The 26076-nt window shown below is 40.7% G+C and overlaps 1 protein-coding gene across 1 annotated transcript; it reads right to left on the minus strand.

The window, feature by feature from the left end:
- Positions 1–724: 724 nt before the first annotated feature.
- On the minus strand, positions 725–13608 carry LOC120529019 (E3 ubiquitin/ISG15 ligase TRIM25-like). Its single transcript, XM_039753080.1, has 2 exons — positions 12978–13608; positions 725–763 (listed from the first exon to the last, which is right to left on the minus strand). The coding sequence occupies exons 1-2, from the start codon at positions 13554–13556 to the stop codon at positions 725–727; spliced, it is 618 nt and encodes a 205-aa protein (XP_039609014.1). The 5' UTR covers positions 13557–13608.
- Positions 13609–26076: the final 12468 nt, after the last annotated feature.

The following is a 26076-nucleotide window of genomic DNA, read 5'->3' on the forward strand; positions in this document are numbered from 1 at the left end:
TCGGTGCAGGACGACTTTGGGCATGTCTGATCTGGTCAGGACACGCCACGGGCATGTCTGGGCTTGTGCTAGAGGTAAAGGGACCTGGAATGTCTGGGCTTCGAGGTAAAGGCTGTAACACGCCGGGAGAGGGGGCTGTGGTGAGTTCAAACAGGGGGCAGACATCCATCACACGGACCGTTGACAGTTTCCTGGGCATGCAGGTGGGTGTGGGGTGGGAGCGGGTTCAACCAGGGGGCAGACATCCATCAAATGGCCCGTAGCCAGTTTATTGAACCAATCAGGTGCAAGGGGCGGGTTCAAAGAGGAGTCTGGGCGGGGACAGGGAGCCCTGGACCAATCCGATGCCAGGGGGGAGGGGCTAGGTCACGTGGAGGGGTGGGGAATTCCGGCGTGACGTCATCAGGAGGCGATGGGGCGGGACTTCTGGTCTTGCGTCATCTGGGTGGGACTTCTGGTATGATCTCATGTGGGGCGGGGCTTAAAGTCATTAATCATTATGATTGACAGCTCTGATTGCAATTTTGACACAAACCCCATGCCTATAACTACTCGTCTTCTCTAACTCTCCCTTCTCGTGTCCCTACACATCATCACCAGTGAAGCTCTGCTGCTCTTCAAGTTCTCATTTATTTCTCCCCTCTTTGATATGAAATGTCATGTTAATTCCACTCACCTTCATCTCCTCCATCGCCCTCCTCGTCTCCTTCAGTGTCTTCTCTCTCTACTCAAGTCCCCTCTTGATGTCACTCAGTGTCTGTTTCTGTTTGGATACACAAGAGGACACGTGTTGTGAGATCAGAATTCACGTTCACTTTGTGATTTCTTCTTCGTTTTCTGACTCCTGATATTTTCACAACACATTTGTTTGACATTTCATGACACAACTTAGATTTGATTTAACAAACAGGAATGACAATACAGATTAAAAGAAAGTTTTAACTTAATTGATGCAAGACTGAGTTTGGGCTTGAAGAGAACATCAAATACAGAAGGCAGTTTGAAGGCACACTGGTGTGTGAGTTAGTTCTTAATGTTTAGAAGACATCACATTGATAAACTGGGAAATGTGAAGTTCACACAACAAACAAACTGGAGTGTAATGTAAAGAAACTGGTGAAAGGCCAGGAGGACTTAAACACGTCATGTCAGTAATTACAGGATCTACAAGGTCACTTGATATCCTGAGTCGGACATGTGAGGACGTTGTCTACAGTTGTCAAGTAGATACCGAAAGACACAAGTGATTCTGTTGAATTAAGGAAGAAGGCAACTTAAAGGAATTCTCATACTCAAAAATGATATTTTTACATGCTACTTTTTAAAAATAAAATGTTTATTATGTTTTTTGGTTTCTCCAGAGCCTTCAAGACCACTCAGCCATCCCTGTTAAGGGGTCAGCTCAGAGATCTGCAGGTGGATGAGCCTGTGGTGTCCTGATGATGGACTATCTGTCAGGCAGAGCGCAGTTTGGGAGACTCAAGGACTGAGTGAGCAACTCTGGAGCAGCTCAAGGAACAGGCCTGTCTGCTTTCCTCTTCACTCTGCGCACCTCACACTGGAAATAACAATTTTATTTTTCTTGTATATCCAAAAATCACCCAAGGAGTGTCTCATTGGAGTTTAGCAGGCCCTTTTTTTAAGAGCCCGCTACTCCAGATGCCCTAAGAAGAGAAGAAAAAACTCACAAATAAACCTTGGGAATGAAAATGGAAGAAACCTTGGGATGGCAATTCAGAGAGAGACCCCCCGTAGGTACCCTGGGCATGCAGTGAGTGTCAAACACAAGTAATCCTCTTCACAGAGCTAGATGACCAGTCCATCATGGCCACCTCAGAAACACAACACAACAGTACAAACTACAAGGCAGAATGCAAGAATAGATGAGACCACTCAGTAAATACAGAACTACCACATATGAGGACACAGATTTGTGCAAATACATCAAAACAAAACAGAAACCAATGAAGAAAAATGAGAAACAACAACATCTGACCATCAGCTCATTGTAGGACCACAGCCAGATTGTAGAAGACTAACAGTTAAAGATAAATTATTACATTTAAACCAGACTTGAGGAAATGTGTCTTCAGTAGGATAATACATTGCGTCAGTTATACATCACAGATACCTTCAATTATAATAAGATGTTACACATTTGAACTTAAATGCTTTCATTTTTGTCTAAAACAAAAATCTTATAACTTCTACAGCATATAACAAATTGTAGCTTATCTTATCAAGAGACAAATCTCTTGAATGTCTTTAAGATATTACAAAAGCACAGTTTATATAGACTAATGGTAAATTTTTGAATTATTCCTATATTATATAAATTTCCTAATTTATAACTGACTTAACAATCCATTCAGCTATGTGCATTATGATTGACTATTAAACTTAATACATTGATGTAACAACACATTTTCATAGACTTAATCACTAACAGATACAAATTAATACATGTATTTCAGTTCTAATACATTGCATAATTACTGAATTGATAATAATAATCATTTGCCATACATCAAAATATGTAAACCCTCTATACTGTATTTATATGAGGACTAGAGAAAGGAATCAGTCTGGTTTAATAGAAAAACATTTAACCTGTTTGTATTTTACAATTATTTTATCATTTAAACATTTTTTTTTAAATATAGGATGTCATACTCTTACACTTGCGCAACTAATCAGCCTGCAAGGAAATAATTCTAATAACTGCTGTTCATTAATCTATGATTGATAAGCAAACATTCACCACCCTGTGGTCAGATTATTTCTAATTTCTCTGCCCAAACTTGCTGTTAAACTATTTCTTGTAGCTTGTAAAGGAATAAGCCGTGATTTTTTCATCCTTTGGTCACAGGGTTTGCTCAATCTGGAGAAAAAGAACATCTATAGTTTTGAAGTCATATATCTTTTATGCTTATAATAATTTTATTGAAATTCAGATTTTTTAACTCTTTAACTGACCACGCTACTGGCTGTCCTGTCTTCAGTTAAACTTACAAGCCACCCCAGACTCTGAATAAGAGCAATTCATCTTCTTTTATTTTTCTTTACTACATTTTTTCCCACTTCATGCCCAAGTAGTTTACTTGGCTAAGGCAGAAGTTCTTTAGACAACATTCAGCACAACGGAGAAAGCAACTGTTCACAAACAAACAGCTTTCACTCTTTGCAGTCACTTCTTCACACTTAGCAATTGACTAATTCTTCCATATTCTCATACTCACGTTCTCTTTTACAGTTGCACTTCATTCACAGAATAAAGTTCTTTAACAATTGTATTTCATTCACAGAAATCTCTTTCACACGTGCTATAAATTCACTCAAGGTGGTGCTTTTTATTTTATTTATATAAGGTTTTTTCCGTTCAAGGCCACCTAAACACTTCTTGCCCTTCATGCTTCTCACGACAGTCAATCAACTTCTCAGGACGCAAGCTGGTATTACTTTCATTAAATTAGGAGTACATCTTACCTGAGTTTCATACGGCACTAGTCTTCAGATCATGGAAACTTCGTGGCGAACACATTCAGCGCCAATCAAGGAAAAATATTTCTGTGGCGATCTGATTCAGTGACAACAAGGTGAATCCCCCCATCGGGAAATCACGCACCACAATTCCACAACAAGAAAGCATTCCCAGAAAAAGCTCCGCAGTCACAAAGAATATCCTGAGTCAACATGAAAAACATACATGCTTGAACCTTTATCAGGCAAGCGTGCTAACCACTGAACCACCACAATCTTTACCTTTATAGTTCCTAAAATACACAACCTCCATTCACGAACATCAGGCACATTCTGCTTTTCGCAAGAACTTGTCTCCCTTCTCATATATTATTATAAAAAGAGCATTTTTCCTTTAAACTTGATCAATGATTGAAAAGAAAAATGTTTTGCATGTTTATGATAAGCTTTAAACAAAAGTGGAGACGTTTTATTTACTTTATCCCAATTATACAAATCGATAATTATATTTCATTGTAATGTTTGAAGCGGCCTCATTTTAAATCCACACTTATCCAATTAATACCTTCTTAAAAGTATGGCCAGTACAGGAAGGTAACAGAGGCATGCTTCTCATTGCAAAGTTAAAACCAGAGGTATTTGTTCTTTTTCCAATTTAGGTTATCGCTCTTTATTTTATTTTTTCAAGTTATTTGCTATTTGTGTACACATTCTACAGTTTCCTTTTTAATACGAACCTATAACGTAGGTTTGTAATTTAAGCAATAACAGTATTTTTTTACCACACGTCATGACACTTTATCAGTGTATGAGGCCAAAACCTTTAACCTTTAACCTTTTAGGCAGCATGATAGGAACAGCTGCACAGCTCATAAACTGCTTTATTACGTGTAGTTTGGATTACATCGGGCTGCTATTATGCCATTAAAGATTTCTACAATTATTTTAATGAACGCGATCAAGACTTTATGGATGTTATCGTCATTGACACTGTTCATCTTTAAGTAACTCGCTGCCAGCTCCTGCTGTACGGGTGACTCGTCTGACTACAAGTTAACATGAACACGCGCTTGCATACATCATCTGTTAATAACACGCAGTTCTTCATAACTTTACAAAATACGATTTCTAATGGCTAATGATTTAACTTATTTAATAACAGTGTTCCCCAATGCAGCATTTACTTCTCTGGCAGGTTTTGGACTTCTTACGGCAGCTGATTAATCTGTGTTGTTCACTCAGGTGCCGTTTCACTTTATTCTGGACAACCAGTCTCGTGTCTATAAGTCTAAAACTGTTGTTTTATAATTTGTCATGTCCGGTTTAGTTTAGTCTCTTATTATATTTATTCCCACATTTTATAATCATGCTTTGGACTTTTAAGTCCACCTCACATAATATAATTAACAGAAGCGGCCAATTTAACGGCAGCCATCTGTTTTTTTTTTTTATTATATTATCCTTTCCTATGCGCTGTATCCCATATTTTCAAGAACACCTCCTGTACTGTTTCGGGATTCATTAATATCCCCATTCTAGTTAGGGCCTTGCCTTTAAGGCAGTATAACTCGTTCATGGGAGTCCATTACTGTGCGCAAGACCATCCCGATACACTCAGTATCTGACCCTCCATGCTATCATTATCAGAAGCATATTTTATATATTTATTATACGTTATAAATATAATACGGTTAATAATGTAGCCACAATCCTGCCAACTACGCCATTTATTTCCTGTAGGAGGCGATAGCTCCCTAGTTTGAATAAGTTCTTTTGTAATTGCAGCATTTTAAGTAACCGGAAACTATACAGCTATGATATTAAAAGGCGATACTTCTCCCATAGTGATACAGCGGTAAGAAATTACATAAGAGAAAATAACTTCCTTTAATGACGATTTACGTGGCATTACAAGCAGAGGAAGCCAAATGGCATAACAATTACCAAGGTGGGATCTCGATGTATACAGTCTGCCATTTTAGGCTTTTTAGGATGGATGACGATATCACCCATCCGTCTGTCGGCTTCGAGGTGTTCGGCTGCTGTCCAAGTCTTTTATACTGTTTTCTCCACGTGCAGGCCCTTACTTAGATTCCCAACAAGGCAAGAAGATGATTCAATTTCATTTCTAACATACAGAAATAGTACAATGCCATTTTCCTATTTTGTCCGCTTCTCTCTTCAAATGCTTGCCTAGCAGTTCTAAATGCTGAGAGCCCCTGTGTGCTAACTTTGTCATGGCCTGAACATGTGAGTGAATTTATAAAATATTTTTTATACAAAGCACGGTGACATTAAACTTAATATTCTGATTATATAACACAGGAGTCAGACAAGCCAGCCTCATAATGTCTTCTGTGGCTGTCACTTTCACAGCTCTTGTCATCGTGTTGAAGAAAGGCAGCTACAGACCCCAGAGGGCAGAAGAAAGCCGAGGGGTCTTATGAAGTCATGAAGCCCACCTGAGGAATCACAAACACCTGTGACACCAAGTGTCCCCAACATTATGGTGTCCTGAAATAGGGGACTGTGCATAAAAAGTGCTGTGTGACTGAAATGTCTGTAAATAAACTTAAATGAAAGTCTGCCGTGTGCTCTTTAATCACGATGTCTGAATTGTTGGATTTGTAATTTGAAACTGTGGAGCAGAGGGGTGAATCAAGGAGAAATGTGTCTTTGTGTTAAACATTATGGAGGTCACTGTATAACAGCAGGTAGATAGATAGATCAGGTCACTTGCAGACACAGAAGATTCTGCACTTATGAGGTGTGTTGATAATGGAGATGAGAAAGGAGAGAAGAGTCTGGCGGAGAACTTTGAGAATTGTCTCAAATTTAACATCAGCAAAACCAACAAACTGCTCAATGACTTTCAGCACACCAAAGATCCTCTATGTCTGGTCACTACTCAGGGAGTGGATGAAGAGGTGGTCCACTCCTACATATACTTGGGGGTCCACATCAATGACAGGTTGGTCTGGACTCGGAACACAAAGGAACCTGAGAAAAAAGGGAAGAGCAGATGCTTGTTACTCAGGTGGCTGTGATCCTTCAATGTAGGTAGAGACAGCCTTCACATCTTTTATAACTCATAAGAACATGACTGATAACGGAAATATTGAAAACTGAATTACTCTAATGAATGTTATTAATACAAACTAAGACGTCTCGACTACAGTAAATAGCATAATCCATGTAAACACATTCAGACCAAACTCAGATTTACACCGCAAAGTGTACAGATGTCCTCACTCAACTCTGTGGAGAGCTTATTCTGCATCCAAAAATATCAAAATGTCTGGAAACTCAGATACCGCAGAGGGAAAAATTAAATTACACAACTACCAAACAGTAAATCCAGTCTCTCTCTCACCTCCCAGCTTGGAATGTCAGAACTATGAAGTGATCTACTGAAGTTCATAAATTGTCCAAAGTTCACCCAAATCAGCTTTCACTTTCTCTGTCTGAGGCCCAGACATGGTGATGAATTATTAATCAACAACTAACACAGACACACTGGTGCAATAAGGAATCCACCCACCCATTCATCCATCCTTTTTGTCACCCCATTTATGTAAAGCAATGTCACAGGGCAGATGGAGCCTAAACCAGCAAACACAAGGCACGGAGAACACCAGGACACGGAGACACTCCATCACAAGGCAAACAAACACACATACACACATTCACAATATATCTAATCTAGCAACACCAGTCCGCCTAACATTCATATGTCTGGATTATGGGAGGAAACCCAAATGGACATGAGGAGAACATGTAGACTTCACATAGGGAGCACCAGGTATAAGAATTGCAGTCAAAAATTAGAATGTATTAATAATATAAGGACAACTGAAGATATACGTTTTTAATCCAAAACAATTCCCAGTACAAATCCTTCTTTCAGAACCAGCTTTGAAATGTCAGTTGTGGTCATTCAGAATGTTAGATGGATCAGTTCTTAGTGACTTATCAAGTTTCTAGAGGCTGCATTGTCATGGTGGTGTGGATTTGTTCACAGGTTGTGCTCATTTACAGCTTCCCTCTGTATCTTTGTGCATGTGTGTGTGTGTAATGCTGCTCTGAACTGATAACAACAACAACAACATTTATTTCTATAGCACATTTTCATACAAACAGTAGCTCAAAGTGCTTTACATATTAAAGAATAGAAAAATGAAAGACACAATTATAAAACAAAATAAATACCACCTACTATAGCTTTCTTCCTGAATTTATGAAGAGACTTTCACAACAGCTAAGTCTTCTCCTTCACACAGTTATGCTGATGTCAATTCCCAGAATTCTCCCCTGGGCTTAACTATCTTAACTACCAAGTTACAGTCAGAAGTTCTCAGACTCTGAGCAGGTGAACTCCTGACTTGGTTTATGGTCACTCGGGTGGTGGTGACGCTTTGTCCAGATTGTTGTATCCATGGAGAGCTTCCTCTGGTACACATGCAGGAACATTCAGTTTGCTTTGTCTTTCTCCTAACAGATTCTTCTCTCTCTCTCTCTGCCTTTTCTCTTTGTGGCTGAGGGCTGAACTGCAGTTTACAGTTTTTGAGGTTTTACACTTGCAGCCCCTCTTTAGCTGGCACAGAAATCTGCAGGGTCATCTGTGATCTCCTGACTCCCTCCTTCAGTAATTCTACAGAGATGTTGTATGTGTGGTCTCTCCTACTTGTGCATTTTGATTTCCTTTACCAGACAGGACTGAATGTGACACCCATGTCCAACTCTGCTACAGGTGGTCTTCAGCTCTTACATTCTGGCACTACGTTACCTTTTGGAGTAGAAGAGATCATTTAGCCTTTGTCATGTTCACAATAAGGGTCTTACTACAGGGCAGATGCTAATCCAGGGGCAGAGGTCAGAGTTCTAGTGCTTACAAAAGGTTATAAAGGAAGGAGTGGACTTGCTGCTGTAGGTGTCTTGGTTGCACAGAAATTCATAATTTTTACTGCTAATTCCAGCTAAGTGTTGTCCATCAAGTTTGCAAGGGGTTGAGTTTTGGCTCCTTCAGTCACAAAGTGATAAAGAGTGACACACTGAGACAATGCTGGGTGTCATTTGCTGTGTTTGATCAGACTGATCAGATCAAATCAAAAAAATCTAATCAAAATGTATTTATAAAGCAGAATTTTAAAACACCATAAGTGTAAACCAATGTACTGTACAATAAAATCAAAAAATATCAATAATAAATCAGTAAACAAAGTACAAAAATCACATAATAATTAAAACAAATAAGTTAAAAGAACCGATTAGAAGATAAACAATTTACAGAAAAACAATGGATATGAACAATATTAATAAATTATTAATGAAATTGATTCCAGAGTTACTCCTATACAGTTAAAAGCAATCGAAAACAAGTGTGTTTTAAGTCTTGATTTAAACATTTGAGTTGATGGTGCTGATCTAATTTCAATTGGCAGAGCGTTCCATAACTTAGGTGCTAGGACTGCAAAGGCACAATCATCCCTTGTCTTCATTTTAGACTTTGGCACAACCAACAATTGCTGTTGAGAGGAACGTAAAGAGCAGACTGCTGTATATGGAACCAGCAACTCGGCCAGATAGGATGGGGCAGCACTATTTAGCAACTTATAAACCAAAAGTACAATTTTAAAATGAATCCTAAATTCAACTGAGAGCCAATGAAGTGAGGCCACAATTGGAGTAATGGACACAACTTTCTGAGACCCGGTAAGAAAACGAGCAGCAGCATTCTGAACCATCTGCAGCTGAGAAAAATGAAATTTACTGATTCCAGAATAAAGTGAATTACAATAACCGAGATGCGATATAATAAAAGCCCCAGAGTGCCCCAGAAACGCTTTGACTCTAGTAAGCAGTCTAAGCTGGAGAAAGCAGCTCTTGACAATGGACGAGATATCTTTATTAAAATAAAGATCAGAATGAAGGATAACCCCAAGATTTTTGATGTGGGGTTTGCAAACCCCAGCTAATGAGCCAAGCTGATCCCTGACAGCCCCATCAGAAGCCATCGGTCCAAATACAATAACCTCAGTCTTACTCTGATTGAGATTCAAAACATGCATGGCCATCCAATGTTTGACCTCATCATAACATTTAATTAGTGACTTTAAGGACTCCTTAGTCATAGGAAAATAAATCTGGGTATCGTCAGCATAGACATGAAATGAAATACCATATTTGCGAAGTATGGACCCAAGAGGTAGCAAATACAAAGAAAATAACAAAGGGCCCCGAATAGAGCCCTGTAGGACACCATATTTCAAAGGAGCAGTAGAGGAAAGTACAGACTTGTTACCAACAGAAAAGGTCCTATTTGTGAAATATGATTTAAACCAATCTAGTGCACCCCCTTGGATTCCTAACCACTTATCCAGCCTTGACAACAATATGTTGTGATCGATGGTATCAAAGGCTGCAGTTAAATCCAAAAGCACTAAAACTGTCAAAACCTCAGAATCAGCTGAAAGTAAAATATTGTTAACAACTCTGAGGAAAGCCATTTCAGTGCTGTGATAAGTTTTAAAACCGGACTGAAAAATCTCTTGACCACGATTACAATCCAAAAAAATCTGAAGCTGCTGCAAAACAACTTTCTTAAGTATTTTAGATAAAAAGAGTAGTTGAGAAATCGGTCTAAAATTATTAAAGTCCTCCTTACTAAGGTTAGGCTTTTTCAATAAGGTCTCTACCACTGCATGTTTAAAATAGGCAGGTACAGCTCCAGTAGTAAGAGATAAATTAATAATATGTAATATATGTGGTGCAAGTGTATTTAATGATGCTTTCCATAAGTGTATTGGAATAATATCAGAAGGGCAAAACGTAACCTTTAGTCCATTTATAATGTCTATGATGAAAGAAAGAGACAATGATTGAAACTGGTCTAGCACAGCATTACAGACAGGAGGACAGGGAGTATTATATCAATATCATATGATATCAATCTTTCAATAAAAAACCTGAGAAACTGTTCACACCTGTCCCGAGACAAGTCATGACAGCTGGAAACATGTGGGTTTAAAGCAGAGTCCACTGTATAAAATAATGACCTTGGATTATTAAGATTGGTAGACACCAAGTTCAAAAAAATAATCTCTTTTAGTCTGCACAGCAGCGTTCTGAAAGCTGACAAGACTCAATCTAAACATCTCCAAAGATATCTGCAATTTGTTCTTCTTCCATTTACGCTCAGCCTGCCTACACGAGCGCCGCAATGATTTAACGTCACTGTTAAGCCAAGGGGCACACTTGGATTTAGCACAACAATCTCTTAAAGGAGCAACAGTTTCCAGGGTAGTTAAGCAGACAGAATTTAAAAATGGACACAATGACATCAACACCACCGTCAGCGAGTTGACACAACACTGAAAAGTGATGCAAAATTATTCAGAGCCTCATCATTTAAAAACCGAGCACAACATCTCTGTAGGATGGTATGAGCAGGCGAGGCATGCGGAGCTAGAGACACATCAAATAAAACAGGATAGTGGTCAGAAAAAGAGACATCGCGTATCTCTGTATTCCTTAACTCAATGTCATGGATTACTTCAAGGACCAGGGTATGTCCTTGTTCATGTGTGAGTGCTGTTTAAAATTAAATGAATCAATAAGAACCAAAAATTCATTTACCATTAGGCTTGCCAGGGCAGTAAACATGAATATTAAAATCTCCAACAATCAAACATTTATCATAATTTGAAATAAATGAAACCGGAAATTCAGAGAATTCTAAAATAAAATCCGTATTTACTTTTGTAGGTCTGTACACAACTGCACAAACAAGTGATTCACCATTAATTTCATAAAGTTCAGCTTCAAAACTTGAGTATAGCTCCACATCTAGAATTTTACAAACAAGACCATCTTTAAAAATAGTAGCAAGACCTCCTCCTCAGCCGGTAATCCTCGGTGAATTTAAGAAATTACAACTTGGAGGTACCATCTCAGTAAATGCACCAAGGTCGACTTCATGAATCTAGATTTCCGTAATAAACAAAAGGTCCAGGTTATTGTTCGTGAAAAAGACATTTACTACAAAAGTTTTATTTATCACAGACCTGGTGTTGATCAATGCCATCTTACAGGGGGGTAATTCTTCCACCAGTAAAGTATGCCGATCCAGTTTAGAAGATTAGAAAAGTTTACCCTTGGTGACGCTGTCGCCGAATTAACCCGGAAAATCTAACAGGAGCCACGGATGTTGACCAGTCGAGTCCCAGCCGGACAGGAGAATAATCGGGATCAAAATCAAACCTCAGGATTTGAGGTTGAAGTTGACAATCATATCCACAATCTAACCACGATAAGCAGGTCAACAATTGAACAGTCACAACCCTTCAAGACTTTACCAGAATCAGTCTTGTGACGGCGGTGAAAACTTGTCATCTTAACCAGATTCAGCGGGTGGACCGGACCTCTTACTGTATCACTTGACTCCACCGGAGGTGGACAATAAACACAACAGGGTCTTGCCAAATTAAATTCCAGGACAGCAGAACAAGAAGTATCTGCCGATCATAAGGTCAACACGAAAAAATAAAATGAAATTGAAAAAAAACACAATAATGAACACAATAGACTAAAACGAAAACACAAACCAAACTGACGGCAAGTCATTAACATCAGCGCCATCTTTGACTTATTTTTCATCCTGTTGACACCCAGAACTGTCAAGGAGAGTCCTGGTGAAGTGAACTGACATCTTAATTATAAAGAGTCGATAAAAGAGGGGCAGGCAGTGGTAACGTAACAAAATGAGCTTCTGACCAAGCGATGTCATTTTGTCCTATAAGTGGATGTTTGTCTTCAGAGTCTTCTGAGGAATTGATTTTTGTAAAAGAATGTGATAGCCAAATAATAAAAAAATTAAATAGACCAACAATTAGGTGCAGATATTAGTGATCTGATTTATATTAAACTGAAAATTATAAGGCCACTTCATAGACTTCATGGCAGTTTAAGAAGTTGGTTGCTTAACATTTGTTTGCCTGTGAACATGAGAATGTGGCAGCACTACAAAGTGTCTCTGTTCAGGTGTCCAAACCTCGTATCGTCTTATGTTTTGGATGACACTTCATGGTGACTTACTACTCTTACACCAGCCAACTGTAACATTATATTGTTAAGAATACCTCATGAAGGTCCAAATGTCAGAAATTTCTACGAGTAGCCCATGTGACGCTTACACCCCTGCCATTGGACAATTGTGACCTGCAGGCTGTAGTATGAACTTCACTGCCTGAGATGCTCAAAGAAAAACTGATCAGAGCACAAAGAACATCAACTCAGTTTAATGAGAGCACTCAGCTAACTCGACTGTCCATGGATCACACTGTTTATCTCATCCTGGACTGTTTCATGGGTGACTAGGATAGGCTCCAGCTCCCTTCTACCTGTTTTAAGATGGATGAATGAAATCCTCTGTCACACTACATTGCAAATCCCTTAACACCATTTTATTTTATTTTTATTTAAACACTAAACTCACTCACCTCTTTGTCTTCCCTCTCTGTCTCCAGCTCGACCATTTCATGACCGTTATGACCAGTCACCACACACATCAAGCAGATGCACATCTTGTCGGTTCTGCAAAACATCTCCAGACCTTTCTGATGTTTCACACAGAGTTTCTCCTTCAGGTTTCTATCAGGATCAACCAGCTTGTGGTCCTTCCAGGCTGCTATTTCATAGTGAGGCTGCAGGTGAGTCTGACAGTAGGAGGCCATGCAGGTTAGACAGGACTTCACCGCTCTGAACTTCTTCCCCGTACAGAAGTCACACTCCACGTCTCCAGGGCCGGCATAATTCTGAGATGGAGGAGGACTGAGTCTTGGTCTCTTAAATTTCTTGACGACTTCATTCAGCAGAGAGTTTCTGTTCAGCTCAGGCCTTGTGGTGAAGGTGTGTCTGCACTGAGGACAGCTGCACTCTTCGCTATGATCCCAGTAGTTTGTTAAGCACTTCAGACAGAAATTATGACCACAGGGGATGGTGACAGGGTCAGTCAGGGTGTGCAGACACAATGAGCAGGTGAACTCGTCCTGTGATACAAACAGCTGGGCTTTGGCCATCGTCAGTTTGAGGAGAATCAGGCAGAGAGAATCAGTCAGACAAACAAGGAAGTGACTTGTGAAGAAACAAAAGTGAAAGTTTGTCTGTGCTCAGTGAGGAGGAGGAGGAGGAGGAGATTTAAAGAGAAAGCTGAGAGCTCACAGAGAGAACATCTGAGAAGACACTGAGGTTAAACAATTAATTGACTGGTAGATGTTAATCCTTCAAATGATGACTTTTTGTTTTTTTTCTTTGTCCATGTCAGTAATTTATCAGATTTTTCAGTAAAACCCTCAGCTCTTAGACTTCATCAAGGTAACTAAAGCCACTTAGTTTAAAAAAGAAAATAATATGAATCATTGATGAACATAAGGATGATATGAATAAGAAAACATCTTAAAAATTAAAATAACAGACAGGACATAAGACATTCAGACAGACAGACAGCAGGTGCTCGCCGCTCTCTCGTCTCCTTCACAGTTTTTTAGATTTTCTTGGTTATTCAAGTCATATTATCACAGGATTTGTGAGACTTAATCAAGTCTGTCGATTACGCTGGTCTACTCCTGCACCCTACGATTAACACACACACACAGACACACACACAGAGTTCCTAGTCACACAGTTTGGTTTAAGTGATGCCATGCTGCTGGTCACTCTGTTGTACCCCACACAGGATTCCTTCCTCATAAGTACATAAGAGTGACCCCTCAAACCTGTCACTTCTCAGTTACCCACACTTGAACTCGCTGTCACCAGCACTAACAAAGGTACAGATATCTCTGTGACACATGGGGGCTCGTACAACATTTGGTTATATAACAGTTTCCTTCTTCTCTGCTTGTTCTACTGTAGCCAGCAGCCACACCACATGAACTTCAAAATGGCTCATCCACCTGAAGCTAACCATGTTTCGGCCCGGCCAGTACTTGGATGGGAGATCACCTAGGAAAAGCTTGGGTATCTGCTGGAAGAGGTATTGGTGAGGTCAGCTGGGAGCGCTTACCCTGTGGTCTGAATGTGAGTCCCAACAGCCCCAGTAAAGTGATGGGGTCACCGTGCTGTAAAAATAGCCAGTCTTTGGATGAGACGTAAAACTGAGGTTACCAGAGTCTGTGGTCAAAAGAGATTCCTGGCCTCCCTTTGTAAAAAGTAGGGTGTATCTCAGTGTCCTGGCTGAATTGACCACCACATCCTAGTCATTGTAGCCCCCTTATTACCCCCTGTCTCTAATTGGCTAACCATCTCTCACCACTTCACCAGCTGACAACTAATGTGTGGTGAGTGTAATGACGCATTATGGCTGCCATCGTATTGTCTAGGTGGGTGCTAAGCATTGCTGGTGGTTGAAGTGGCTCAACATTCACTGAGTAAAGTGCATTGAGCACTAAATAAACATAAAGTATTATTATTATTATTATTATTATTATTATTATTATTATTATTATTATTATTATTATTATTATTATTACTGATGAGCAGCCTCTCAGCTTTGATAACACCCTGTGAAAGAAAGCAGCAATTCCTACACTCTGGGCAGTGGCGTAGCTGGGGGTTGGGGGTATGGGCAAGGGGGGACATCTGTCCCCAGGCACAGCATCCAGGGGGCACCAAATTGATGTTACGAAATTTTAGAATGAAATGTTTTCCAGTCTTAAATGCACTAAAAAGTCAATAAAAAACATTCGCATACTCAGTCCATCACTCCATCAGTATGAGGATATCTTTTTAATAATTGATCTCCTCCACTACTCTAACATGCTTGACCGACACCCAGAAACATGTTTCACGTTATTAAACCGGTCGCACGACTGACATGAGGCATTAGTGTATCCTTGTCTGTCTAAGTTGTGACAAACGCCATTTCTGTGTGCCAAGTGATTTGTGTTTATGTGTTTGATAGAAAATTGATTGGGCTGTGGTGAAGTATTCTAGTAGATGGCTGCAAAAGTCTAGACGTTTCCCCATCATATTTTCGTATGAATAAATTGTAAGTAATGCAGTTTTTATAAATATATAATTATTTAGCTTTATAATTTGCTATATACTTTCTTTAAAATCATTTTTAAATGCGGAAAATGAGTTTTTTCTTACAAAAGCTAATGACGGATTTAGATTTTAAAGAACACGAGGCGGCGTTATCATTTTGGGTGACTTATATGAAATTTTTTTCTTACAATACTATTATTTTAAATACATTTTTTAAAATTTTCTTTCCCTTCCTTATTGCATTTTGGCAAACAGGAGGGGGCGCGAAATCTTCAGTTGTCCCCGGGCGCTGAAAACCCCAGCTACGCCTCTGACTCTGGCACCTTAATATTTACTTCATTCACTCAAGAAATAATAACAAAGTATAGAAATGTCAAAGGAATGTGGCACTTATTAAATAAAGTACGAGCTGTGCTACCCGTCCAAGCTGGATTTAAATATGAGTAATCAACATAGATCTTCCTGTTATAATTTTCACTGCATCAAGTTTTGGAAAGCATTTTGTAATTCATGTACTAATAAAATGCATTACATTTGCCACTCCAACAGATGGCACATTACAAACATCTGTAGCAATAGAAAGCATGGAGTGTTGGAATGACAAGTGCAATGTGTATGTCTCAGTTTAATACTATTTTGTATGTGATTTGTAAAAGCTGTGTAAATGTCCTTGATGTGCCATCTGTTGGAATGACAAATGTGACACAGGTGATTCTGTTACATACCATTTGGTGTTGCATTTGTATAAGCTGTGTTAATGTTTGTGATGTATCATTTGCTGGAATAACAGATGCACTGCATTTTATTACTAGAAATGTTTGTATTGTGCCATCTGTTGGAATGACAGAGACATAGCAACAAGTAATTCAGAATAGTGATTATAGTCTGAGCCAGTCAGTCCATTAGGGGCTCCGTTTGTGAAAGTTAAGTGGCACACACACCAGACACCAAGTGGCATGCACTCCATAATGTCCGTGTTATGTACTCAGAGGGGCATCAATGATATAACTGAAGGGACTCATTTGTGTCATCATTTTGAGGTTTAATAAGAGAACTCTGCTTGTGGTGGAGGGCACTGCTGATCTGTGCCACTCTCCAGTCTGAAGTGTGCTGTTGTCTTCCTCAGCTTTCTGTCAGCCTCTTTGTCGAGTCCTCTGAAGCTTCATTTGAAAAGTCAGAACTGTCTGGAACAAGAGCTTAGTGCTGAAGTTCCCTTCTTGAAGTAATGGCAGCCTTTCCAGAGTAGGCTCAATCACTGGGACAGAGTGTGTTTTAGAGAAGTGGACCTCAGAGCTCATTCAAGGTGTTCAGTTTCAGGGCTTCACGGACAGAAGAAGCCAAAGAGAGTTTGTGATCTTCTCACTCCATAGAGACTGGTACAGCTTTATATCTCAAAGTGACAAACGTGATGAATGAACAAAGTGTTAAAGACACCTCTGGTGGCTGGACTGAGGTAGTGTCCACTTACAGATCCAGTGCCCACTTGTAGGTGACCTGTTTGCTCATCAGAGTTCAGTGACAAGCCTAAGATGAATGTCACTTTAGGTCACCTTTGTATCTGAAGGAGTTTCTCCAGACATGTCAGTTCATCTGTGATTTATAGCTTTGACACCAGATGAAGGTCAGAGCTGTCCAAAGAGTTGGTGGAGCTGCAGTTTAGATGTTCGTTTTAGTGTTCACTCTGGAAAGCAGGTGGGGGGCTCAGCTGACTTTCTTGTGTGTCACAGAAGGTCTAACAGAAAGGGATGACATTAATTTACTAGTGAATAGTTAGATGCGCAGTTCATGAAAATCATGCCTCATCAGATCATAGTGAGACCCTCTGGCATGTCATCATCTGACAAACACAGCCATAGAGACTGAAAACACGAAGAAAACTGAGAAAGGCTCTGAACCGCTTCAAATGGAGGAGTGAATGGCTTTGAGGTGAAAAACGACACTTCACAATGGCGCAGAACACACAGACAACACACACGGCACGGCTTGAACACGAGTCTCTGGGACTTTCAGTAGTAGTGAGGCCCAGCGAAAGGAGTATTTAAGTTTGATAAGGACTGGGAGGAAAAATGTGATTATAACCAAATCAAATGTTGAAAAGCCATGAAGACAAACCCAGCAGTCAATTCAAAAAACACATCAAAATGCAAAGTCAGAATTCTAAAGTAACAGTTCATTTAACAGGAGGTCTGGCAAAGACAAATTCACATGCCAGTCTATTTGAGGAGAATCCACAATCTGAGATAAAGAGCAAGTGTGCGGCGCTGACCTTAATCTCGTGATGATCACTCGGTGATGTCATGTGACTTCCAGTCATCCAAGTTAAACGCTAAGGCAACGGTAAACAAATGGCTCCTGAAATAGCACAGGACACAACAGAGGTCACCCTAAAACATCAAACACTTTTAACTTCAAGAAAATCTCTAAAAGTGAAATGAAATGTGTGGCAAAGGCACTATATAGGCGTCAACCCTACACAGACTGACAACGGAGGCATGTGTAGAAACAAATTAAAAGTTTTAATTTTTCTTCACCTGTGGGGCAGGTCTTCCCCATGATCCCCACAGGTACAACACAGTCCCAAAACAACACACCAAGTAAATCACCCCAAACCACACTCTTCTACCTCCACTACTCCTCCTAGTCAGATTCGTCCTCCTCCTCCCGACTCTGGAGCCCTGAGTTGTGGCTGCAGGCTCACTTTAATAGAACGTTAGAACACTCTAGACGAGAACAGGCCATTCAGACCAACAAAGCAAAGTGCTGCAGGTGCCTATTAACCTAGATTAGACTGTACTTCTGGGTGTGGGTATGTTGATGCCCACTCGGGCTCAGGAAGTCTTGCAGCTCCCCCTGGCGGTTGCCATGGAGCCCAACATAGATGAGCTCCAGTGTTCCAAGGTATTCGCCCCGATGTAGCCCAGGAGGGCTGCCACCAAATGTTCCAGGGGATGTAGTGTGCATCCCATGGCTGCTCCCCCAGATCCAGTATCAAAGGGGAGTACCGGCCAGGCATGAGTGGGGCACAGCAGCTCATCCCGCGGGGGTTGGTCTCCTCCAGGATGGGGAGTCGGCATCCTTGGGTCCACGGCGCTTTCCTGTAACGACAAAATCAACAGACCAGGAGGTGTTGCCCCAACACCTGTATCCTCTGGGTGTTCTCCACAGACAACACCTCCAGCCGTGGCCCGGCCGTCCGCCACAAATGCCAGGTTTGGATTCTCTGATATTTATAACTTCAAACAGAATCGAAACCTGCAATGAAAAGGCATAGAAAACAACTAATAGAATAAAAAATAGAACCGCAAATGAGCTGGACTGAGCACACGTAAGGCTTCTTTGGTGGCTGCTTCAAATGCTGAGCCCATTAGGTGGTCCTCCTCAGTGGGGGGTGGGGGTAGAATCAGGATACTGCTGGGGCCCACTATGATCTGCTGATGTCTTCTGGTCAGTCAGTTCCTCCTGTTGACCTGCTGGCTTTATCTTTTGTTTTTAATTTGTTTTGTCAAACTACGATGGCCAGTTTAAGAGAGCAAGTGGTCCAGAACTTCTCAGATGTCTTCACTGGCTTCCACTGCATAACTTTGATCAGGAAAACTGATGGGGAGAGCTGTTGTTAGCCTCATTCTAATAAAGGTGGTCCACATAACATTAAGAACTGGGGGCCAGCAACCTTGCTTTGTGCTGATTATTTTCGAGAGCATTGGCTACAAGACGGAAGGAGGTGTTGGGATGTGTGGCCCACCCTGATCAGAGTCACTGTCTACCAAACATGTCCAGATATGACAACATCTTTTTGAAATAAGGATACATCTGATATCTTCAAACCGTTTGGATTACATGGCGGTCTCATTTCCTTGGACCAGAAGAAGGCTTTTGATAGGGTGAAGCCACAGTATCTGTGGCAAGTACTAATGGGACCTGCAGATGTCATTGGACAGGATGGAGTTGTGAAATGTGACAGATGTGGAGGAGCTCTTGGAAGGGCCCACCATTCTAGACTACGTAAAGTCAACAGTAAAGGTGACAAACGACAGACCACCAGCAGTGAGAGAGATGAAGAGAGAGATTTATATAACACTATATCAGATAAGGAGATGAGAAGGAGACTCTAAACTTTTCAGTCCCAGTAGAAGATGTTGAAGTTGAGCAAACTCACAGGTTAAGACGGAGTCATTGTGTTTGTCTAAAAATGGGGCAAACTGTGAGATATGTGGATGGAGATGGTGGCATACAGATAAAGAATTAGATTGGGCTGTCAAAGCAGAACTTGGTATAATTTAGAGTTTACTGATCCTGACAGCACTGCGGACACAGAAGGGTCAAGTGTAGATAATCTGCAAGTTGAACCAGAAACTAATGAACTGCAATTATGGGACTTGTGTGTGGAAATCATGGAGATATCAGCTGAGTCAGCAAAGCAGGAAGAGATAAGCAGCTGGGAAAGAAATGGAGAATCTGAGGAGGTGGAAAACCACAAGATGGATATGCCCTTTAAAAAGAGACTTCAGCAGGAATCGCACCTAAAGACAAAATACAAAGAAACTTATTTCAAGATATCTCAAATTGTATTTAAGATATCTTGAAATGTATTTCAGATATCTGAAAATGTACAGCATATCATTTCAAGATATCTTGAAATCTGTTTGAGTTATCATAAAATTATTTTTAGATATTTTAAAATAGATGTATTTTTAGATATCTATAATTCACTTTGAGATATCTAAAATGCATTTCCAGATATACAATATATTTTAAGATATCTCTAAATGTTAATTTGGCTTCCCATAGAAACAGTAACTTTTTCTGCCAAGGTGCTTAGAAACTAGTTACGTTAAATTAAAAAGCTTTGATAGCTTAAGTCTGAGACACTTCTGCTTGTCCCAAGTAACATCAATTGCTGTCATTCTTACAGCGGCCGTCGCTTCAGTGATGTTGCCTTACAATAAGCGGGCAGTTCATCTTTGCAGTGGGCGTCCCGTGAAAGACGTTGTGGGCGTGTCGTGGTGTTGTGGGCGTTCCGTGAATGACGTACTAGCTACTGTATCTACTGCGTGCTGCAGTTCCTCTCTGTTTGCTCTTGTGAGACCCTCATGCATGGCCTCTGCCAAAGAAGATGGCATAAATGAAAGAACGGTGGACATTAAAGAAGAGGACTGTGAGTGGCTCACACCAGAGGATGTGTGTGTGAAGCTGGAAGATTACGAAGAAAGAATTTCAGGTTTTAAGAGGAGTGCGATGAGGTGACTGCTGCCGTTAAAGCTGAGGATTTGAATGATTTCTCCGTTGGTTTTGAACTTCTAAAGCATGAAACTCAGGATATTTTCAAGCAAGATGCCTGTAAAGAATCTCCATCCAGTTTACAGCCCTGGTCCACTAATACTAATAATTCTGCAGAGCTGAAATCAGAATTATCAGAGCCTAAAGAGAAAATCACTGTGGGAAATGGGAGAGAAGAAGACTCACCTGGGAATGTTGAAGTAAGTGAGTAATGTGATTGAATATAAAAGAAAGAAAGCATTTAGAAATTCTACCGGTGGGTGCTTTGATGTTTTTAGATGATTGAAATGTGAGTGGAAAACACGGTTAATGGAACTTGAATAAAGACCACCTGCTCGGGCCCATGATAACTAACAATAGGCTACCTAATAAGTGATAAATTAGACAAACATGGGTGAATAAGGAAAAATCTAAAGTGTTGAGCGCATGACTTGAACATCATGAAGCTTTGACTGAAGCTGTGACGTATGTTAGGCCAACAGCGCATTACCTTCAATGAGAATATCAAAAGTCATATTTTGTTAAAGACGTGTATATTTCTTGTGTTCTGCTCTCAGCTTAAGCTTGCTGGGGAAGCATGGCCTGGACAAGTTGGCAGTGGAGTGAAATATCCTTAAGAAAGATATCAGGGATGCTAAAAGATAGTTGGAGAGGAATATAGCAGATAAGGCGAAAGAAGATCCTAAGAGATTCTTTAAGTATTTTAGTAGTAAAAGAACAGTCAAGGAGGAGGTGAAGTGCATCAGAAATAGCAAAGGGGAATTGAAAGATACAGACAATGAAATAGCAGATGCCCTAAACATACATTTTTCTGAGGTGTTCACAATCCCTGGGTCTTTCCCAGAATCTCCTACCAGCTGGTTGTGCAATTAAACCTCCATAGGGAGGTGTCCGGTGGGTATCCGTATCAATGCCCAAACCACCCCATTTGAATCCCCACAATGCAGAGATTCAGAGGCTCTACTCCTGGATGTCTACATTTCTCATTCTGTCCTGAAGGGAGAGTCCAGCTACCCTGTGGAGAAGGCTCATTTCAACTGCTTGTACCCATGATCTCATTCTTTCAGTCATTATCTAAAGCTTAATGACCATTGGTCAGGATAGGGACATAGATCAACTTGTAAATCGAGAGCTTTGTCTTGTGATTCAGCTTCTTCAATACTAGAGATCTGTATGACATCACTATAACTGCATTTGAAATCTCAGTTTGTCTCTCAATCTTTCCATCCCTTTTCCCATCACTCATGATATTTAAACTCCTCCATTTGAAGCAGTAACTCACCTCCCAGTTGGAGAGGACAGTCCACCTTTTCCTACTATGGATCATGACCTCAGATTTGCTGATCCTCATCACACTCAGTCACAAACCTTCCAAATGTCCATGAAAATCACATCCAGGATAGGAATCAAAGTACAGCCTTGGTGGAGTCCCACTCTGAACTGAAAGTGGTGCTGATGTTTTTCAGTGTATGCCGACACAGCTCTCACTGTAATTATACAGAGACTGGATAACACTTATTAGGGGCTCCGGAACCCCATACTCCCCCAGCACCCCCACATATTTACTGTCATACACCTTATCTAAGTCATTAAAACACATGTAGACAGATTGGCCGTACACTCATGCCCCCTCCAGAATCCTTAGGTATGGTAAACAGCTGGTCCACCATTCCACGGCCCAGATGAATCCACATTGCTCATCCTGGATCTGAGGTTCCACGTTTAGGTGGAGTCTCCTTTCCAGTATCCTAGCATAAGCATCCACTGGAAGGCTGAAGAATGTTGTACCCCCAGTAGTTGGAGCACACTTTCCTGTTCCCCTTTATAAAAATGGAGACCACCACCCTGGTCTCCTACTCCAGAGGCACAACTCCTGATGACCACACAACTTTGAAAAGGCGTGTCAGTCCCTCAATATACAGAGCCTTCAACACTTCTGGGTAGATCTCATCCACCCCTGGGGTGTTGTCACTACAGAGTTGCCTAACTACCTCAGCTTATCCCCTTCATCTTATGGCTCTGGCTCCTTTACAGAGGATGTGTCCACTGGGTTCAGGAGATCATCAACGTGTTCCTTCCACTGCCAGACAACATTCTCAGTCCAGGTAAGCATTTCTCCACACTTACTGAGAATAACCTGGGTGAGTCCCTGCCTTCCATTTTTTGAATTTCCTGATGGCTTGCTAGAACCTCTTTGAGCCCAATTGATAGTCACTTTCCATGGTTTCTTTGAACTTCTCCCATACCTGGGTTTTTTCTTCCCTGGCCGCTAAGACAACTGCCCTTTTGGCCTATCGGTACCTTTTTGCGGCTACGGGAGTCACCTCTACTAACCATACACATAAGGCATCCTTTTTGAGACTAATGGCATCTCTCACTTCTGGTGTCCACCATTGGGTCCTTAGATTGCTACTTCGAGATGTACCTATGGCCTTCAAATCACAGTTCTTTGCAGCTGCTTAAACGGTGGAGAATATGAACAAGGCCCATATAGATTGGATGTCCCCAGCCTTCCTAGTATGTGGGAAAATCTATTTTGGAGGTTGGAGTTGAAAATTTTCTGGACAGGAGCCTCCCCCAGATGTTCACAGTCAACACTCAATGCTTGTTTGGGCTGTCCAGGTCTGTCCAGATGCCTCCCTCACAATCTGACCCAACATACCACCAGGTGGTGATCAGTTGAGAGCTCTGTGTCCAGAGTATATGGCTGCAAATCTGATGACAAGATTATGAAATCAATCATAGATCTTTGGCCTAAGGTGCATTGGTACCAAGTACACTTAGGAGCCACCTTATGTTCAAACATGGTGTTTGTTATAGACAAACCTTGCCCAGCATGAATGTCCACTAAAAAAACACCACCTGGGTTTAGATCAGGGTGACTATTTGTCCCAATCATGACTCTCCAGATTTCCCCATCAATTTCCACATAGGCAATTAAGTCATCCAGCAGAACTATGGCGTGCCATGCTGGGACAATTTTCAGGATACCCTTCAGGCCCTCCAAGAACTCCTGCTACTCCAAACTGACATTTATTTCATAGGCACATATGGCATTCAGAGACCTCCCATCTGTGAACATCAGCCGCCATCTCGTTCTCTAAGACAAACTCCAATATGGCATCGACCTGGCAGAGACACAATAAGAAGCCCACTCTCACCTGAGGTATTTCACCCCAGGCATCTCCAGAGTAAAGGAGAGTTCAGCCTCTATTGAGGGTTTGGTTACAGAAATGAGTGAGTGGGAGGATGTGAGCCCACCAAGTACTGTATATCTATTTGGTAGCTCTGCGCCTCACCCTCCAACTCTGGCTCCTTTCTATCAAGAGAGGTGACATTCCACATCCATCCCAAGAGTTAGTTTGTGTGTCTGGGTTCTGGTCTACAAGTCTTCTGCCTTTGACTGCTGCCCACATCATATTCCACAGAGACCCTGTTCCTCCTGTAGTTGGTGGGCCCACAGGAGTTATTAGTCAGTTAGTTAGTTAGTTAGTTCCCTTATCATTTAAATGAATTTAATATGTTGATTACAAAATGGTAAAACATTATAAGTTAAGATATCTGTTGAAAACAGCAAGAGTTAAAAGTATACAACGTTTAAATTATCTGTTTGTTATCATTTACGTTTTTTTGTCAGTTTAGTATATCTAATGTTTCTGCTTTCTGAGATCTACAATTGTTTAAATTATACTGCTCTGTTCCTTACAAAAGATAAAAATTAAAAGTTATCCTGTCCATTGAAATATCCAAGAATTAATATTATTTATCAAAATTATGTCATTATTCCCTATTGTTCTTTTTTGTCAACGAAAGGCCAAAGGAAAATACATAATAATAAAAAAATGCATTATAAAGGTGTGTTGGTGTGCTAGTTATATAATCATCAAGTTATAAAAAGTACCACAACACAAAAGTTGAAAGCACTTTGAAGGATTCCACAGTGGATAAGGAGGACCTTGGATGTATGTGGGCTGTTGAGAAATGGAGGGCTTGCTTGTCAGGATGAAATTTCCTGTCAACACCATCATCAGGATTTGGCCACTCTGTTGTCCTCCAAAGTGTCTGTTTGCCCTGGCATGTGGATGGCACGCTGGGCAGTGCCACTGTACTGTTTTAACTACACTGCAGCTTATCATCCAGGATCACAGAACCACATTGCCGACTGCCTCTCTTGCTTGTCCTCCCTGCTACTGCTGAGACCATTTCTGACAATGAACCAGAGTTTGTGGTGATTTAGTCTCTATCTCTAACTGCCCTGTGAATGGCGGAGTTTGTGTCTGTCTCTGTATTTTACAGTGAATTAGCTGCCCTGCAAACTCTGATTACCAGTGGTTAGCCATCTTCTCTTAATGCTGTTGATACAGTTACACGTCTATATTTCTGATTATGAGATTAATTTAGTGTACAAGATGGTTATGTGTTCTGTGGTACTCATCTCATTGCTACTTTTTCTCAGCATCACCCATTGGTTGCATTCACTCATCTAGGTCACCAATGAAATGTTTAAACTTGAAACAGTGTCAGTTATATTGGGGGCCAGGGGCCTCATCTATAAGTGTGCGTACATAAAAAAATGTTGCGCACACCCGTTTCAACGCTAAAATTGCGATGTATAAAAACTAAACTTGGCGTAGCGCCATGCACATTCTCATTCCAACTCAAACCACAGCGTGCACAAGTTTTCAGCTTGGTTTTGCAAACTGGCAGCACCCAGCATCAAAGCAGTGCTACTGTTCCTAGGTGGCTTCCCTTTATTTTTTAGATTCATATCACTTACGCAACTTTACCAAATACACTGACATTAACCGCATATCGTTTTTTAGTTTAAGGCATCTGATTGTAATCAACCCGTAACCATATAATAGTCCACGGAATGGCCAAACTATACCAAATATTATAGCTGCTTTAGCGTTGTTACTCTCAGTGCACCACTCAGAGTATTTTAACCCACCATATCTGAGTGTGGAATCAAAGCTCTGCAGCAGTTGATCAGAAAGCTCTACGGCAGATTATGTCAAAAGAGGAGAGAATTATCAGGGTACAGCATCTAGCACACACTGCCTCAGCCATGGGCACAGTCTATTTGAACATCTCCTATTCGACAAACGCATCAGAGCCTTTCCTATACGAACCTCATGGTTCAGAAACAGTTTCATCCCAAGAGCTCTAAACACACTCAATGATCCCATCAAGTGCTCCGGTAGAACTGTTTGTACTTATAAGTACAATCACATCACTGTAAACTTGCATTACAGTTGTAATATTGCACATCCT

This window comes from Polypterus senegalus, chromosome 4 (genome assembly GCF_016835505.1).
Source record: "Polypterus senegalus isolate Bchr_013 chromosome 4, ASM1683550v1, whole genome shotgun sequence".
Classification (NCBI taxonomy): Eukaryota; Metazoa; Chordata; class Cladistia; order Polypteriformes; family Polypteridae; genus Polypterus; species Polypterus senegalus.